Below are 17,120 nucleotides of genomic sequence, written 5' to 3' on the forward strand. Positions count from 1 at the left end.
CCAAAGATTTGAGTGCCTCCAAAGACTAAGACCTTATGTTCCCCAGCAGTTCAGCACCCAAAGAATTGGGGATGAGACTCTACAGGGCTTTGTCTTCCCTTCCCATGGAAAAGTTGCTACAGCAGGCACTTTCCCACACAGCAAACACCAACCATGGCTTTAACACCTTGGGTGAAGGTCTGTAGCAAGCACTGGTGCGATGCTTTAGGACCAGTGGCACAGGAATCCCTCCAGTTATTTCCAAAGCGCAGTCGGCTCTGGAGCGGGACATCACAGCAGCCACCGCGCTGTGCACAGGATGTGGCAGAATGGTTACGCTAATGCACACTTTCAGGTCACTCTCATTTCTCAGAGTAAGTCACAGGGGGAAAAGAGGGAAATTAATGTGCTATATGACACCGAGATACTTCTTTTGCTTGAAAAATGTGTCACCAAAGGGCTGAAGCTAAGCCCCTGGGGGGCCTGACTCCAAAGACGTGCACAATCCCTTTGCACAGCTCCTCTCCAGGTAAAAGTATTTATCAGCATTATTTCATAGAATCATAGATTGGTTTGGGTTGGGAGGGACCTTAAAGCCCACCCAGTGCCACCCCCTGCCCTGGGCAGGGACACCTCCCACCACACCAGGTTGCTCCAAGCCCCGTCCAGCCTGGCCTTGAACCCCTCCAGGGATGGGGCAGCCACAGCTTCTCTGGGCAACCTGGGCCAGGGGCTCACCACCCTCACAGCAAAGAATTTCTTCCTAATATCTCACCTAAATCTCCCCTCTTCCAGCCTGAAGCCGTCACCCCTCATCCTATCACTACATGCCCTTGTAAAAAGTCCCTCCCCATCCTTCCAGTAGGCCCCATTTGTCAGAACTTTGCTGGCCTGGAGCGAGAGTAGGTGCCACCTTCCATCACTGACCCCATGAGCAAGGGGGTATTTGGACAACATGTCTTTAGCCAGGAGAAGGATCACTGCACTCACCTCACTTCCCCCACACTGTACCATAACCTGGGACATGTAGATGATGTTTCCCATCGTTTTTATGTCCTCTCCTTCCCAGCGCTGGATGGATTCCGAAAGGATCTGCAGTTCCAGTTGTTTCCTCTTCCTCAGCTCTTGGCATTGCGACTGGGAATCACAGCGGGGCGCTTCATTAGCCAAAGGGCAGGCACAAACCCAAACCATCCCAACGAAGACGGTTTCACCCGCAATGCTCCCAACAGCCCCACGGGCTCAGGGCTGGTCACATCAAGGGGTCAGGAAAGCCTGCTTTGGCTCTATTACACAAAGCTTGTTTGAAAAAAAAATCATACCCTAGCAATTTATGAAGTAATGAATACATTAAAATGTCAAAGAAATTACAAACTGCACTGAGCAAGGTTTTCTTTCCAAACCAGTCCTACCTCGGGGAGTATAGGGTCACATTTTCCAAACCAAGACAGCTGCAGAGTTAAACATCTCTAATTTTGCTGCTGCTTAGAGAGATTTTGCCCGTTGAGTTTTGGGCCAAATAGCAGAGAGAGTTATACTTGCAGCAACGCAAAGCCCCCATGAATCAGATGGGTGGATATCTTCTAACCCAAATCTGCAAACCCAAAAGCAGGACGTGGCGCGATATTTCAGCGGTGCAGCAGAGGAGCACAAAAAGAAGCTTTTGAAGGTGCCATAACTAAAAAACTGCGCCGATGCTCGGCAGCTGGGGACTGGTAGAGCTCCAAGGAGCATCCAGTCCTACAGCAGCTTTCACCAAGCAGAGGACAACACCTACTGGACAAAGACAGCCCTGCAGATCCAAACAAGACTTGCTTTAATTGACCCTTCTACCAACAGGGAAAACTGCTGCAAAGATAAACCCGGGCTCAGTTTTCACCCGCTGCTTGGGTTTTTTTCCAAACCCCTGTTTCTGACAGAGATTTTCCTCCTGTCCTGCAAACACTTTGACTATCCAGATCTTCAAAGAGAGAGGCTGCACGGGGTCTAGTCTGAAAACACACAAATTTGAACCAAACTTCCAGGGCTTCCTCTGGTTTTGCAACTGTTGTGTGCTTTGATGGCTCCCCAAGTGTCCGAATCCCATGTTCCCTGGATACGAATCCATAGAAAATCCACAGCAATCCACCCCAGTGTGTGCAGAGGCACTATGGCAAATCACAGCGGCTCTGCGGTCCCCCCCTGGTCCTACCATGGAACCACGCATCTGTCGCGAGGGGCATCTCTGCCCGTCTAACCTCAAATCCACACTGAACCTCTCGAGTCGTATCATAATTACATTAAACTACTCAGCACCCAAGCACACATTTCAAGTAAACCTGTCCATCACTTACGAGCATTCCTAAAGATTAATGACACCGGGTAATTTAACCGAATTATTCCCCTATTATCTACTAGAATAGATGGAAAGGGAGCTGAGTTTCTAAGTAAATGTAACATGATCGCCCTTTCCTGTTTTCTATGAACTTTCTCCTCCCCATCTTTTATCTGCACTGCAAAGCACCAAAAACTCACGTCTGCTGTACTAAGGAAGGAAGTTGGACCACATCTGGAGTGGTTGTAGTGAAAGGTATTCAGTGGCTACAAAGCGAGAGAGACTATCGCTTTTTTAATAACCAAAAAAAGCTCTGCCAGGTAAAACCTTTGTGCACGCAGATGGCTTTTCCCCCTCTTTTTCATCTCGATGCAGCGGGACTTTGAGGGGTGTTAGGTGACACAGCTCACAGAAATAGGTTTATCATCCCTGATTCATCCCTTTGCTGCCACTTGCTCTCTTCCCCACCAACGGCCACGGCACCCGGAGCCACAAATTATCTGTAATACGGTCAAAGCCTCCCGATGCCCGTGGAGCAAACCTCAACCAAACCAAGGGTCGCTCAATGGGCTCGGAGGGAACCTTCCTGTTGAGTCAGACACCCGCGTTAACCTTTCACGGCTCATCTCCGTGAGCAAGGGGCCGTCTAGTTTCAGGTGGCAAACGACTAGGGTACGGAGGCAAAAGGAGATGAAAGGGACCCCACCACCAGCACCACCCACACGCGGCTTTCTGCAGCAGAGGAGAAAGTCAGAGATGCTCTGTCTCTGCTGCCCGGGACCACGGAGCTGGCACGAATTGCTGAAACACGCAGCCAGAGGGGCAGCTCTAGGCTTGAAACTTGAAATTTAAGATTCTTTATAACCCATCTTTTCCATTCCAAAAGACCTTTTTTTTTTTTTTTGCTAATGAGGAGCCAAATGTCAGGCTTGACTCACTCTTCGCGAAACGCAGCCCTGAAATGGAGCGAACGCTCTATTTTAAGAATCGCCACCTACCACAAGGGACTTGAAGGATGTGACGGCTTTCAGAACCTCTTCGTGATCCGCATGCGCCTCCTAGTGAAGGGAGAGAAAAATCCCTCAGGGAACCAGCAGCAGCGCCCACTGCCCCAGCACGGCACCCAGGGCTGCAGGAGGGGGACAAAGCCCCCCCAGGGACCTTCCCCACCACCCAGTTCAAGGTGATGTGGTTTCAAGCAGCTACGCAAAACCATTGATGCCGATTTAAGGAGTGTTAAAGTGGGCCAGAGCAGGAGCAGGTAGGATTTTACTTCCAACAACCTCGGCTCACAAAGAAAATCGATCCAAAACAGGCAGAGGCACAGGGTGGATTTCTGGTTTCACCTTCAGGAAGGCAACTTCCATCGGCACGCAAGGTATTCCAGCCGTTGCCACACGGAGGGTGCCACTTCCATGAGGATCAATGGGAGCTTCACCTCCAGGTTTAAGGGAAGAGCGGGTCTGAGCAGAGAGCTCCGGGGCCAGCGAGGGGGAAGCAGGATGCTGCCCCTTACCTCCAACTGCAGCTGCATGCTAGCGCTCTCCCAGCACCTTCTCCTGGGCATCTAAGGCCCTACGTAAGACCTTCACCATCCAGACCTCATGCCAAGCAAATCCTAAGGTGTCTAGGTTGGGATGGAGCTGCCAGAGGCTGCCTGGGATCGCTCACATCTGAATCTGGGAGGAGGGCTGCCCTGGAGAGACCTGCAGCAGCGCAGGGAATGCGATGCTATACCTGCACACCGCATACATCTATATTCCACACAGCTATATTGCGCGCACCCATACTCTTCCCACGGCATCGCAGCTTAAGCCGCAACCCTACTGGTTCATGCAACAAAACCCCCACACTCGGCTAAGAGAAACAGGCAACGTGTGTGTCCCCAGAGCCACCACCAACCCCCATACAGCATCCTGCTGGGGGACCTACGCTGTCTCTCTACAGGCACGGCAGCTCCGGCCAAGCCCAGCCCAGTCCCTGCAGCCCAGCCCAGCCCAGCCAGGCGAGAGCAGGACAGGACAGGTCTGTCGTGTCCCTCCAGACACCACGGTGTCTGTAGTACAGTCTCTTACACCCTCTCCTAGGCAGAAAAATCCCCAGCTCAAGCACAGAGGTTTTAATCCTCTGGCTGGGATGCAGATTTGGATGATCATGCCTAAGCGGGCTGAGTAATTAACTGGTAATTAATACTGGAAGAGGGGGGGAAAAAGCAAACCCAGTTAAAAATAGACTGTTGCTCCTGTTTTCTTCAGTTCCTGGTACCACCCCTGAGGTTTGCATCCCTGCGGCTGGAGCGTGCCAGCGGGCGAGCAGCAGAGCTCCAGCGGCAGAGAGCTCTAGAGTCCCTGGAGTGGGGGGGGAAATGTCCTAAAGCAGATCTGCCGCCCGCCGAGGAAGCCTGCGTCCCCCTTTGCTGCTCTCCCTGCTCCCAGGCACCGGCTCCTCCGCCCCCGTGTCTGCTGCCACATCGATGTCACCCCTGCCTGGGGTGGGGACATGCCTGCGAGCTGCAGGAGCGAGCAGCCGGGGATAGGAATCTCATAAAACGATGATAAAAACACTGATTTACTGCCTGCTGTGCAAATGAATACCAGCTGTAGCCTGACCCTGAACTGCGCTTTGACTTGAGGAAGGGCTGGGGTGAAGGGCAGGCAACGCCTTCCCACAGCATCCCCGACTCCACCGCTTCCCCACTTTTAACCTGAAAGGTAGATAATGTCCCACAGAGGTAGGACACCTCCTTGGAGGGGTGATAAAAGCGCTCTTAGCAAGGTGGTGCTCAAATACCAAGGGGCAGAGGTTCCTTTTGCAACTCAGGGAGCTGGGGGGCAGCTCTGGCAGCATGGAGGGGCAGACGGCCTGCCTGGCAGCCCCACGTCCCACCTACCTCCATGTGCCGCTCCAGCTCCTGCAGCAGCGTCACGTATTTATCCAGCCTCAGGAAGGGTTTGCTGAGGCTCGTGGTTAAGATGAGAATGCCGGGGTTGGCCGCACCCTGGCTCTCCATGAACTTCTCCAGCTCATCGCTATAAATAGAGACAACAACAACAAGAAGAAGGAGGAGGGCTCGCCACCGCCGAGGGCTGTGTTTTGCTGCCTCCCACGCTCTCCTGATGGCCGGGGCTCTGCTCCGAGCTGTGCCTTTCTAAAGGCGGTCCAGCTACCCCTCTGAGCACCCCCCACCGCAAAGCCGGCAGCGTGGGCAGGGAGCTGCCAGCCTCCAGCCAGGCTCGACCCCGGTCCCCGGGGAGGATGCTGCACGGTGGCGGGTGTCAGTGTGCACAGCCTCTGGGGTACACCGGTGCCCCAGCACGGCGAGGTGGCGCAGGGAGAGGCGTCTGGTGGACACCAGGGGGGCTTCAGAGGCTTGTGCCGTGGTGGAGGGACCCTGCTGGGAGCCGTGACGCCGTTGCAAGCTCATACATCGCTCTGGAAAACATGGCTCGTGCCTGTCAGCACATCTGCCAAAGCTGGTTGTTTGACTGATTTAAGAAAAGGGGTCAGACGGAGGAAGCACATGAATGAGTCATTTACAGGAGTCGGGCTTTTCATTAGGCTGAATTAAAGCTGGATTTCAGCAGGTAAGTAAATATATTGCGAGTTCCCAGTACAGAATGGGAAGACCTAAACGGTGTGGCCGGGGTCCTGCTTTCCCATCGCTGCAGGGAGGACAGCTAAGCTGCATTAGGGATGACACAGCTGTAGCCTTTTGGCTTGGCAGGCTCTTTAGCATGACATTATATGAATTCAAGTGTCTGCTCAAGTGGGACATGTTGAAGGAAGCTGTTATTACTGCGATCCACCAACGACCCTGCAAATCAACCATTTGCTTGAACAGCAGCTCAACTGTTAAAGTGGGTAATTCCGGGTGACTTGATGACCACCCTACTTTTGCAACAAGGTGCCCCGCACCGTAGTGCCACAGGGGAACATTGTCCCTTCTGCCAGCGTGCAAGCACTGCAGCAGTGGGCCTGACACGGCTTCTGGGTCCTTTAGCAAGTAACAGTCACAGGAGATGCTACTGCAAGGGCTGAAGTCACCTCTGTTTTACCCAAGGTAAGAGAGTCATAGAATCATAGAATCGCCTAGGTTGGAAGGGAGCTTTCAGATCATCCAGTCCAACCATCAACCTGGGACAGGACCTGTGAGACCACTCCGAAGACAAGCAGCACAAGTTTTGTCTCCATGCTGGAGCTGAGGCTACATTGAAGAGCCCAAAGCCCCAGCAGTTTTCCCAGCAGCAGGATCCCATAGAATGATAGAATCATTCAGGCTGGAAAAGACCCTTGGGATCATCGAGTCCAACCATCAACTCCACTCTACAAAGTTCTCCCTTACACCATATCCCCCAACACCACATCTAAATGATTCTTAAACACATTTGGGGGTGGTGACTCCACCACCTCCCCGGGCAGCCTATTCCAGTGTCTGACCACTCTTTCTGTGAAAAATTTTTTCCTAATGTCCAGCCTAAACCTACCCTGCTGCAGCTTAAAGCCATTCCCTCTTGTTCTATTGCTAACTACCTGTGAGAAGAGACCAGCACCAACCTCTCTACAATGTCCTTTCCAGTAGTTGTAGAGAGTGATGAGGTCTCCCCTCAGCCTCCTCTTCTTCAAACTAAACAGTCCCAGCTCCTTCAATCGCTCCTCATAAGATTTATTCCCCAGGCCCTTCACGAGGTTCGTTGCCCTCCTCTGCACTCGCTCCAGCACCTCGATATCTCTCTCGTATTGAGGTGCCCAGAACTGGACACAATACTCAAGGTGTGGCCTCACCGGTGCTGAGTACAGGGGGACAGTCACCTCCCTCCTTCTGCTGGTCACACTATTTCTAGTACAAGCCAGGATACCATCGGCTTTCTTGGCCACCTTGGCACACTGCTGGCTCATGTTCAGCCACTTGTCAATTAGAACCCCCAGGTCCTTTTCTGCCAGGCAGCTCTCCAGCCACACTTCCCCAAGCCTGTAGCGATGCATGGGGTTGTTGTGGCCCAAGTGCACGTTATCCCACTTGCCCTGTTGTCAAAAGTCCAGGTCAAAAAGCCATGCCAAGCCAAGCACTAATAATCAAAGCAACTTTTTGAAGGAGGGGTTTCAGTCTGGACCTCCTCCTCTGTCACTCACCTGTGCTGCGTGAGGACGTTGACTGCGGAGGGGTGGTTAGCACAGTACGTCAGGTACAGGGAGCGGAACTGGGGCATCAGGTTCATGAAACAGCCTCCCACGCGCTGCTGGTTCTCGGGGAGCCTACGGACGCCAACACACCAGCCACAATGTTCAGCCTCCTGATCCGCACCCTGCAGCTACGGTACCCTCAGGTACGTGCCCAGGAACCACCCGCTGCACAGGGACATTCCCAGGTCACCCAAGCAAAACACCCACACCTGCCGCTTGGGGAGGAGGAGGAGGAGGAGGAAGGAGGTCCTGTTCTGGGACTGGGTTTCTGCGGTGCAGACAGTGAGCATCACAACCCGTTATCGGCCTGGGACAGACAGGGTGTGCCCAGCATGTCCTGTCCCACAGCAGACCCACAGCTGGGATGCTGTGGGAAGCGCTGGGTGCAACGCAGGGGTGGTCCCACCGTCTGGGCTGCCCATGAATATGAGAGAGGAGGTGGAGAGAGACACGGAAGCCACAGCCTGAATATATTTCCAATATTCAGTCTCTTCCCCACCTCTTTTCATCCCTTCCAAAGGAGAGGCTGGCCTAAGGCTGAACGTGTCCTCCTCGAGGACCTCCCCCAGGGAAACCATCACCTCTAATAATTTGCTCTTTGCTTCCTGGCAATCCCCGTCTTCACGCCCACCAGATCTCCCACCCTACACATGTCTGCATCTTTGGTCTAGTGACACCTCCGTGTCAGGTCTAGTGACGCTTCCATTCAGCAGATGCCTTAACAGTAGAAATGTCAGAATTTCTTCTACCTTCCCTCCCGACAAAGTACTACCTGCTGCCTTTCTTCAATCCTGTTATTTTCTTCTATATTTAACAAGTCGAAGAGAGCAGCCAGGAGGAACATTAATGAATGGGTCTCTCGATTATTTTTAGCTGCAGTTTAACGGTTTAACACCCTCAGTGCTACGGCACGAGCTTACTTTGCAACTTCTTCCAAGGCTTGGTTCAGCGTTTGCTGAAATGCAGAGATTTCTTCCACGTTTCCCAGCAACGACGCGATGTCCACGGCGCTGAGCCTAGAAGAGTCAAATCACCAATTATCATCAAAGAGATGCTGCTTTTAGCAGTACCCTCATAGTATCTGTAAGCAGTCCTTCCAAAAAGGCCCAGGAATTTCTCTTTCCCCAGATACACCACCCATCGCACATGGGAAAACACAAAATTCACGACCTGCGAGCTACAGACCACAGCTTCCCCGAGAAGATGTCTGCTGTCAAGGATTATCTTAATTGGATTTTAATCACTTAATCACGCTAATCTTCTCAGATGTTTAGCTGTTTAATAGACACAGACAGATGGGATGTGAGCCAGGGGTGGGGAGGGAGGTGTGTGCACAGACACAGAGGCAGCTTTGTCTTCAGGGATCCATGCTGTGGGTTTCCCTGTGGGAGGAGGGTCCCACCGAGCAGCACCCTCCGGAAGGGGTTGCTTTGTTCCTTGAGCGAGGTTGGATTTTTCCTAGCCAAAGCTAACGTGCCTGGCTCCTGCCATCCTCCCAGTCACTCTCGCACCGCCCTCATTTAAGCCCTTTGCCGCCTACAAGGCTGCGAGCACATGAAATTTCCACAGTTAAATACATCCCACATGAAGATTTGGGGAAGGAAGGAGAGATTTAAATACAAAGGCCTTAAGACATCACTTTCCCACATCTCTCCAGACAATGTCAAAACATCTGCCCTCCGCCCGTGGTGCCCCAGGGCTGCCCAGTCCTCCTGCAGCATCCTCAGCCGGAGGGACCCAGGGCAGGGGGGTGGAACTAGATGGTCTTTAAGGTCCTTCCAACCCGAACCATTCTGATTCTATGATTCTATGACCCTGGCCCCAAACGCAGCTGCAAGGACAGGGTCGCCGAGCCGGCGGCATTCAGAAGAGACGACTGTAAAGGCAAAGCAATAAGCGGGAGGTGAAGCCAACTGCGCCGGGTCTTTTACACCGGGTGAAACTATCGCCGGAAATATGCCAAGAGGCACCGGCGCGATGCCGTCGCTGCCTGGGCAAGGGACAGGATGGCGTGTGCTGCCTGTGCATCACTCCCTGGCACGGATGGCAAATACATCAGCTTATTTCCACAGGTAAGCCCTGCCAAAGCCCCCCAGTTGCCCCGGCATCGCTCTTCCCAAGCACAGAGGTACTTTAAGCCGGTGGCTGCGCAGCCGGGGAGACAGGGGAGTCGCTCCTGGCTCAGCAGCAGCCTGGATGTAGCGAGAGGCAATCCAAGCGCAGAGAATACGTGGCGCCGCGTGCAAAATGAAGAGGTGAGGAGGAGACGCCACTCGGGGCTGAGAAGTCACAACAAGGCAAATTACAAGGGAAGAAGCCATGCAAGGCACAGCGCCGGGAAACATGCATGCCAGGAGAGCCGCACACCAGCTCGCAGATGGGTTGTACCGGCCAGCAGATGGAAACGCCCAGCTCTAACACAGCCCAACGCCTGCACAACCACTGGGGAAGAGGAAAGAGCAGAAACCCGTACAACGTGGGGGTTTTTTTCTGGTTCACAGAGGCTCTACAAGAAGAGCAGCAACAGTCCCTAAACATTCAAAAGCAGGAAAGTAACGAACTATGGTCGATTTTACAGGGTTGTCTCCACCTCAGACGCCCTTATATCTTACTTATCATAAGACTGGAGGGGTCTTAAGTAAGTTCCCAGAAGTGACTGTAGTTCCTTCGCATAATCTCGTTCTGTTTCCAGAATATTTTGCAACACCTAGGGTGAGAGACAGAGCACTGAGTAGATCTTAGCACTAGCGACTAGTCAAAGGAACATGACATCAGCTTCCAAGTGTGGAAAAGCATGGAAGTGTATTTTAAGTCCACAAATTACATTCCTTCATGCAGAACCCAGAACGCTCAGGAAAGCCCTGGGGGGTGCAATTTCAGGGTTTTACTTTGCAAACTGGGGGAGGCCTGGAAAGTGGGTGTTAAGGGCTGCTCCTTCTTCTCTGGCAAAGCATGAGGACAATGTCAGCTCGGACCGGAGTTGAGTGTCTGGCCTCCGAGAGGCTCGTGTCTGACCCTGCATGCGAGGTAGGCAAACACACCATCTGAGCATGCAGCCCGGCAGCACCGCTCGCACCCAGGCAGGCGACAACTTCAACGCAAGGGTGGCCGGACCAAGGAGGGCTCCTGCCACAGCTCGAGCCAGGGCACAGCTCACTTGCCACTTCCAGGACGTGCCGGGTTGGGTTTGGTCCTGCTAATCCATCTCAGCAGCCAGTTTGTCTCTGGCAGCCGGGTAGGCAAACCCACCGCCTGCACGCTCCCCGTCAGCGCTACGGTTTCTCCATGTAGAAGAGCTTTGGAGACAGTGGAGGTGGTTTCCCAGCTCTCTGGACATACTGTTTCTGCTTTGCTTTGCCTGAAATATATTTTAGACGTGATGATGTGCACGTTTCGCCCCCGGCGCCGAGAGGCAGGGCCGTTCACATGCGGGCGTTTTAACTCTCCCGCATCGCAGGGCTCGCTCGAGCCTGGACACGGCAGGAAGGGGCCAGCCCCGCTTTGCCAGACATCACCGCTCCAGCAGCCGGACGGCGGAGGAGGTGATGCTTCTCCACCCGCAGCTCAGAGCCTGGCAGGCTGACCTGCCCCAAAGCCACACCAATGCGCCAGGCTGTGAGCTGCGGCCGCTGCCCCTTCGCTGAGGGCAGAGGCACAGGGCTGTCACATCTCCAGCCAAACTCAAGAAAGGGATCTTGGATGACAGCCCTAAATTTGGCTTGCTTCACGCCGTGACCTTATTTCCCCATCTTTATCAATGGGAGACAGCCTGCAGCCGATGGCAAGGACCGGACCAGAGACATCGTGCCTTATTCCCCAGCACTGATCCCAACGCCGCCACCTCTGCTACGTTATCTCCGTCGCTTACTTTGACTCTCTCCCTTTGACACCTTGCAGCAAGTTTCCATTTGTGGTTTATTATTGCCTCGACAGCCCTGAATCAAGAAGGAAACGGCAACAGCTGCGTTTAAACACAGAGTTGCATCCCCAATTGTTATAAACTGCTTCAATGATTTCTAAGGGAAGGAGTCAGTTTGGAAGATTAATAATATGCTACTTATTAAAATGTATGATCAGCGCTTTAAAACTTACCACAGGGTAATAATTCTTTGTCAGCTGAGTGCTTTCAAGTCCTTTTAATGCTTTGGGAGAGAGTGGTTTATCTGTACAAAAAAAAAAAAACAACAAAAACCATCAATAAATTCCAGCACACGGCTTTCCAGTGGGAAAAGTCACTACTGCGTCATGTCCAGCAAACACAGCTTCACCCCTGCGAACACAAAACTGCAGCTGCGGGGTTTGTTTGCCGGCTTCAGAGACGCCGGGAGCGAAGGGAAGGCGCGCAGGGGAGGGAAGGCACTGCGCAGCCCCTGCCAACTAACTCACAGGTTCCCTCTGAAATCCCTGGCAGCAGCCCAGCGTCTGGCACCGTTGGGAGCGACGGCGTGCCTTCTCCCGGCCCACAAAACTTGGGTTGTAAAACCGGGTGTCTCATCGGAAATGCCGGATAGAGCGTTTTGCTCCAGGTGATTTGTGAGGCACTGGAAGCCAAGGCCACTCGTCATGCCGAACCCCGACCCCGCAGCCGTTTGTGATGCAAAACCCTTCTCCGAACAAATAGAAAGCTCACGCAAACCTGGGGGCCAATTCCCATCTCCTCCTGCGTCTCCTAAACCCCTGCGGATGCCTCCGGCGTGGTACACACAGGCACAGCCACAAGTCCCTGCGCCGTTTTTCCTGCCCTAGGGAAGTCCCTTCCCTGCCCCACGGCAATGCCAGCTCTCTGGGCATGGCACCGTTATCCCTCCGGAGTGGAACAGGTCGGCAACACCCCTGTGCCATGCGGAGCAGCCACTCGCTCTCCTTTCTCCCTGCAATCGCTCACAGAAGGCAATTACTTTCGCACCGATAGCTGGGGAGAAGCTCGAGATTTGATAAATTTAGCCCCTGGAAACCGCAGCTTGACGTATTGTCTAATTATTGCCCTCGGAGAGCTTCCTGTCACTTCCAGCCGGGAGCTCTGTGCCTCATTCAAAGCTTTGCTCCACACAGCTAGTTATTTCCACCCAAAGGGCAGGCTTCGGACACAGCGGAGGTACAGACACTGCTGAAAAACAAGTAGCTCACACTTCGGAGGCAAGGAAAGCAGCTCCTGCTGGCTTGGAGCGAGGGTTTTCCCTGGACTACAGCCCCCAGGCAGCTGTCGCGGGGCAGGAGAGGGTTCGCTGATGGTCCCCGCATCCATCATTTGCAACACAACCACCCATCCTGAGCAAGCGGAGAACAAGGGAACGAACCCTCCTCCCATACGAAACGGGTGCTGGAGGGAAAAGCTCGGCAGATAAAAAAAACATCGGATGGGCTCCTACATCAGCATCAACAGGAGGCTTGTCCTTCGCTTCGATGCGGTGCCGTTATTTCATGCGACCCCCATCTGATTTTCCCTGCAAGACTGAAGTTTGCCCTCCCTTTTTTCAAAGCATTTCTCTCCTCCACTCGCTGACTTAATTAGCGATTCCCAGGTTGCGCCAGACAAGCCTTCAGTCTCTGCTCCAACGCCCTGCTCCAGCTCAGACACCATTTCCCCGGGGGAAACAGTGGGAGAGCAGCTATCCTAACAATGATTTTTTTTTTTCATTTAGAATGAAATAAAAACTGGCCTAACTCTGAGCACTCGCTCATTAATTTTATTCTTTGCTTTTTTGCTTGCGAGTGTGGGAGCAAGGATGTCCAACGGGGGTTGGACATTTTGCAGACCCCCAGTGTTTGAGGCCAGGGCTGATCCCGAGCCATAAAACCAGCAGCGAGCGCACACCAGGTCTCCGTCTGGGGTAAGCCCTCAAGGCACGTTAAGGAATTAAAGTTAGATTTTGTAAAAAACAAAACAAAACAAGTTTACTGTCACACGATGGCCTCGGAAGCACAACAGGGCAACCTGCTTGAACGGCTATGTAACGCTACAGGGCAGTTGGCCAAGGACACGCTTCATGTCATCACCACCCCGCATCTGGTTAAAATCACATCCCAGAAAACGTTAAGGACACTCAAGACAAAGCTCAATAAAGGCAGATGTCGTCAGATGGATCGTCCCCTCCCTCTTCCTTTCTCAATACCACAGCAGAAGATGCGTCTGGGGGGAAATGTGAAACCAGCCATCGCTGCGGACAAAACCAGGGGACCGTCCCCTGTGGCCACAGAGTTGTCGGTTTCCTCACTGCGACCGTGAGCGTCCATTCCACCGCTGCCAGGAACGGCAGGACCAAAGGCAAACACATGGCCTGACCGAGGTCTCTAACAAAAAGCTAATTCCGTGCTCAGACACTGGAATGACCCGGCAGCTCCCCACAACAAAGGGGTCTCACGCATCCTCCGGCAACGTCCCCGCTCCCGGAGCAAGAGAAAGGCATGACGCGCTGGGTAAGAGGGGGAAGAAGCTCTCAAACAACTCATGCGAAAGACTAGGCTTTACCCGCCTGGCCTCGTTCGTCTTTCCATTAGCCCTGCTGCTTTAAGGACGCAAACGGCCCTTCATAAATAGCAGCAATTTCCCAAAGGCACGAGGATCCACACTGCATTATACCCCTGTCATTCAATCAGCCCTTGAAAGCAATTTGCTTACCGGTGGATTTGATTTCTCTGACGTAGTTGCTTGGGAACCAGCCGGTTTTTCCATTCAAGGTCCCTTCCCACCAGCCTCCTTCTTCAACCCGAGTGACATAAATAATGTCTCCTTTGTTAACGGAGAGTTCATCCTCATTGGTCTGCTTAAAATTGAACCTGGCCTTTACCACCAGCTGATGACTGCCATTCTCGGTCATCTCCTAAGGAAAGAAACATGGAAAAACATCAGTAAATAGTCCAAAAAAGCAGAAGCCACTGGGAAAAGCTATTGTTCTTCTTTGTTGTGACAGCTGTTTTTTTCAGTATAGCTCTTTATAACAGCAAATAACGTCTTGTTTTTGTGTAAGCACTTCTGCCAGAGGACCACAAGGTCCCTCCCAAGCATTAATTTAGTTTCCCAGTGCAACGGAGGACGGATCAGAATGGCTGGTCTCATTTCACGGAGGAGTTTTGGAGAAGCCACGAGACTCTCTCCCGCCAGGGCAGCAAAGCCATGATGGAGATCAGGGGAGAAAATAGCCCTCCGGCGTGCTCGACCCAGAGGTACCACACACCCCCCTCCACCCCCGCAGCCACCAAACCCTTGATGAGATGTTAAATGAAGGATACCACGGGCTTGGACTGCCTCCTTAACACCCTCGCTGACTGTGAAGCTGTGCCGTTGGAGTCAGTGTGGGGACCTCCAGCCGCAGAGCTAAGAGACGACAGATGCGAACATGGCCCTTTCGACGGCTGATCTGGTGAAGCAAAAACGACACCTGAGTTTTACCCAACTGTCCACACTCCCTCTGCACCATGGCAAAGCAAAGAGTAAAGCCTGTAAAGAACGCAAGAACAGGGCACAGCAGGTGAAAGAGCATCTATCAGAGCAAGGCAGCAAGCGCACTGCATCTCCAGCGTGGGTACTCCGAGTCAACAGTGAGGACGGGTTTGTTGGGCTGGGTCAACCCTTCCATGGTGGAAGAAGTTGAACTACATGGGTCTCTTCAGTCTGGAAAAAAGACGACTGAGGGGGGATCTTATCAATGCTTATAAATACTGAAAGGGTGGGTGTCAGGAGGATGGGGCCAGGCTCTTCTCAGTGGTGCCCAGCAACAGGACAAGAGGTAACGGGCACAAACTCGAACATGGGAAGTTCCACCTCAACATGAGGAGGAACTTCTTTCCTGTGAGGGTGGCAGAGCCCTGGCACAGGCTGCCCAGAGAGGTGGTGGAGTCTCCGTCTCTGGAGACATTCCAAACCCGCCTGGAGGCGTTCCTGTGCCACCTGCTGTGGGTGACCCTGCTCTGGCAGGGGGTTGGACTGGATCATCTCCAGAGGTCCCTGCCAACCCCTGCCAGTCTGGGATTCTGTGATCCCGAGGCACCCCCAGGTTATGCCAGCTCTGCAGCCACGCATCCGATCACAGCATTTTTTTGAAATCCTCCTTAAAACTGAAAACCAGAACAATACTCAACCCACCGCTGCTCAACTGGGAATGTTTCTGGGATCCGAGTAAGCACTGTTGAAGGTGTTTCAAAGTCTAGCTCGCAAGCGAGTGCACTTAGGTCACCTCCGCAGCTGCAGCGTGGGCTCCCCCGCCGAGTGGGGAAGAATGCCGAACAGCTGGTCAACACAATCGCTTCTCTATTTAGATAAGTCCTTCTGGGTTCATTATACAGCTGGAAGAGGCTGGGCACAATTTTGATGACTGCTCGTGGACCGCTGCCACTAACCATGTGAGAGAGGGATTCAGACGGCGCCGAGGAAGGACAGGAGTGTCACCCCCAGGAGATGGACAGCCCACGGAAAGGCTCAGATGGTCACAGCAGCTCTTGGAGTTGCCTCCTTCGCACCCTCAAAGCTCCTCACTTTGCAAACTAGTCTCTGGGCTTGTTCCTGCCACCACCTGCCCCACGCTGGAAATAACGCTGCTGCTCTGACACACACCTATTTTTCACAATTAGTGATTTCTTTCTCTATTAATACCGACAAACTTGCCAGAGGGCAAAAAGTTTCCTGGTCACAACTGCCCTGTGTTGAGGTTGAGTCAGTGGCCTTGTCACCAAGAGCAGTCCCAGCTCCTGCAGGACCCGGCAGCGCTCAGCCCCAGAATCCTGCTTGGATGCTGTAAAAACATGGCATTGAAGCCACCCAGTAATTCCCAGTACTTCTCTGCTGTTGTACTTCATACCAACCGACTCATATCACCTCCTTTCTAAGTGCCATGCTGCTCAAATGAAGCAACAGCAGATGCCATCATTTCCGTAAACTGTGAAATACTTTTACAACTTGCCTCGTAGTTTCTTTTTAGTTTTAAGAACGTTTCTGTATTCCAGAGCTGCTGTTTCCCACCTGCGGTGTGGACCCAGCATGTCCATGGACCCCAAAAGGAGGACAGGGAAGAGGGATCCGCAGGCATCACCGCGCTGGGTGTGCAAGTCCCCTGCTCAACGTCTGGGGTTCTTCTTTGAAAACGCTGCAAGAGGGCGAGGAAGCCACCAAGCGTGCGCAGGAATCGGGAAACACGATGTCTAAGCCTGCCGTTCCCCCATTCTCCTCCAGTCTGAATGTCAACATGGAAAAATCATTCCAAAGGGGAAGTCTGGTGGGAGTTACAGGAACTCAGCTGGGCTTTTATTCTCCCCAGAGGATTTTTGTTTGAATAGGAAAACACCTCATCCTTAGACTGGACCTGAAGCAACACAGACTGTGAGCTCTCAGAGCATAGATTTGCTTTGCCTTCCCTCCAACGCCTGGCACAATGGGGACCAGGTCCGTGACTACGACTTCCAGGCGCCGCTGCCTTCCAAACCCCCCAACCATGCTGTCCCCACGCACCGCTCCACGCTCCAGCGACGGACGACGTTCACATTACATCTCCTGTGCCGCCAGGGAGTCCGTTTCCTCCCTCGCCCTGCTCGCCACGCCACTCACTGCCTGACGACCGCACGATGAATTCCCAGCTCCCCCCCCTGCGTGGAAAACCCACTTTGCAAACACAGACTGGGGTGGGGTTTTGTGGGGGTTTTGTTGTTGTCTTTT

General features: G+C 53.0%; 1 protein-coding gene across 10 annotated transcripts in view; it reads right to left on the reverse strand.

Annotated features, from left to right (window-relative positions):
* The window catches only part of ARHGEF6 (Rac/Cdc42 guanine nucleotide exchange factor 6), a 44,517-nt gene that overhangs the window by 13,554 nt on the left and 13,843 nt on the right, over positions 1–17,120 (reverse strand). For 7 of the 10 annotated variants that reach the window (XM_074600370.1, XM_074600368.1, XM_074600378.1 and 4 more), the window contains 9 exons: positions 14,705–14,832; positions 14,094–14,295; positions 11,567–11,637; positions 10,087–10,181; positions 8,395–8,490; positions 7,424–7,546; positions 5,184–5,322; positions 3,292–3,351; positions 970–1,116 (listed from right to left, as the gene is read on the reverse strand). In XM_074600370.1, the coding sequence (XP_074456471.1) occupies positions 970–1,116; positions 3,292–3,351; positions 5,184–5,322; positions 7,424–7,546; positions 8,395–8,490; positions 10,087–10,181; positions 11,567–11,637; positions 14,094–14,295; positions 14,705–14,832 (1,061 nt within the window). Of the gene's footprint in view, positions 1–969; positions 1,117–3,291; positions 3,352–5,183; positions 5,323–7,423; positions 7,547–8,394; positions 8,491–10,086; positions 10,182–11,566; positions 11,638–14,093; positions 14,296–14,704; positions 14,833–15,557; positions 15,834–16,916; positions 17,079–17,120 lie in introns of those variants that run through there. The other 3 variants (XM_074600376.1, XM_074600373.1, XM_074600377.1) reach the window with 3 other exon arrangements.

Source organism: Larus michahellis, chromosome 9 (assembly GCF_964199755.1).
Source record: "Larus michahellis chromosome 9, bLarMic1.1, whole genome shotgun sequence".
NCBI classification, from domain to species: Eukaryota; Metazoa; Chordata; class Aves; order Charadriiformes; family Laridae; genus Larus; species Larus michahellis.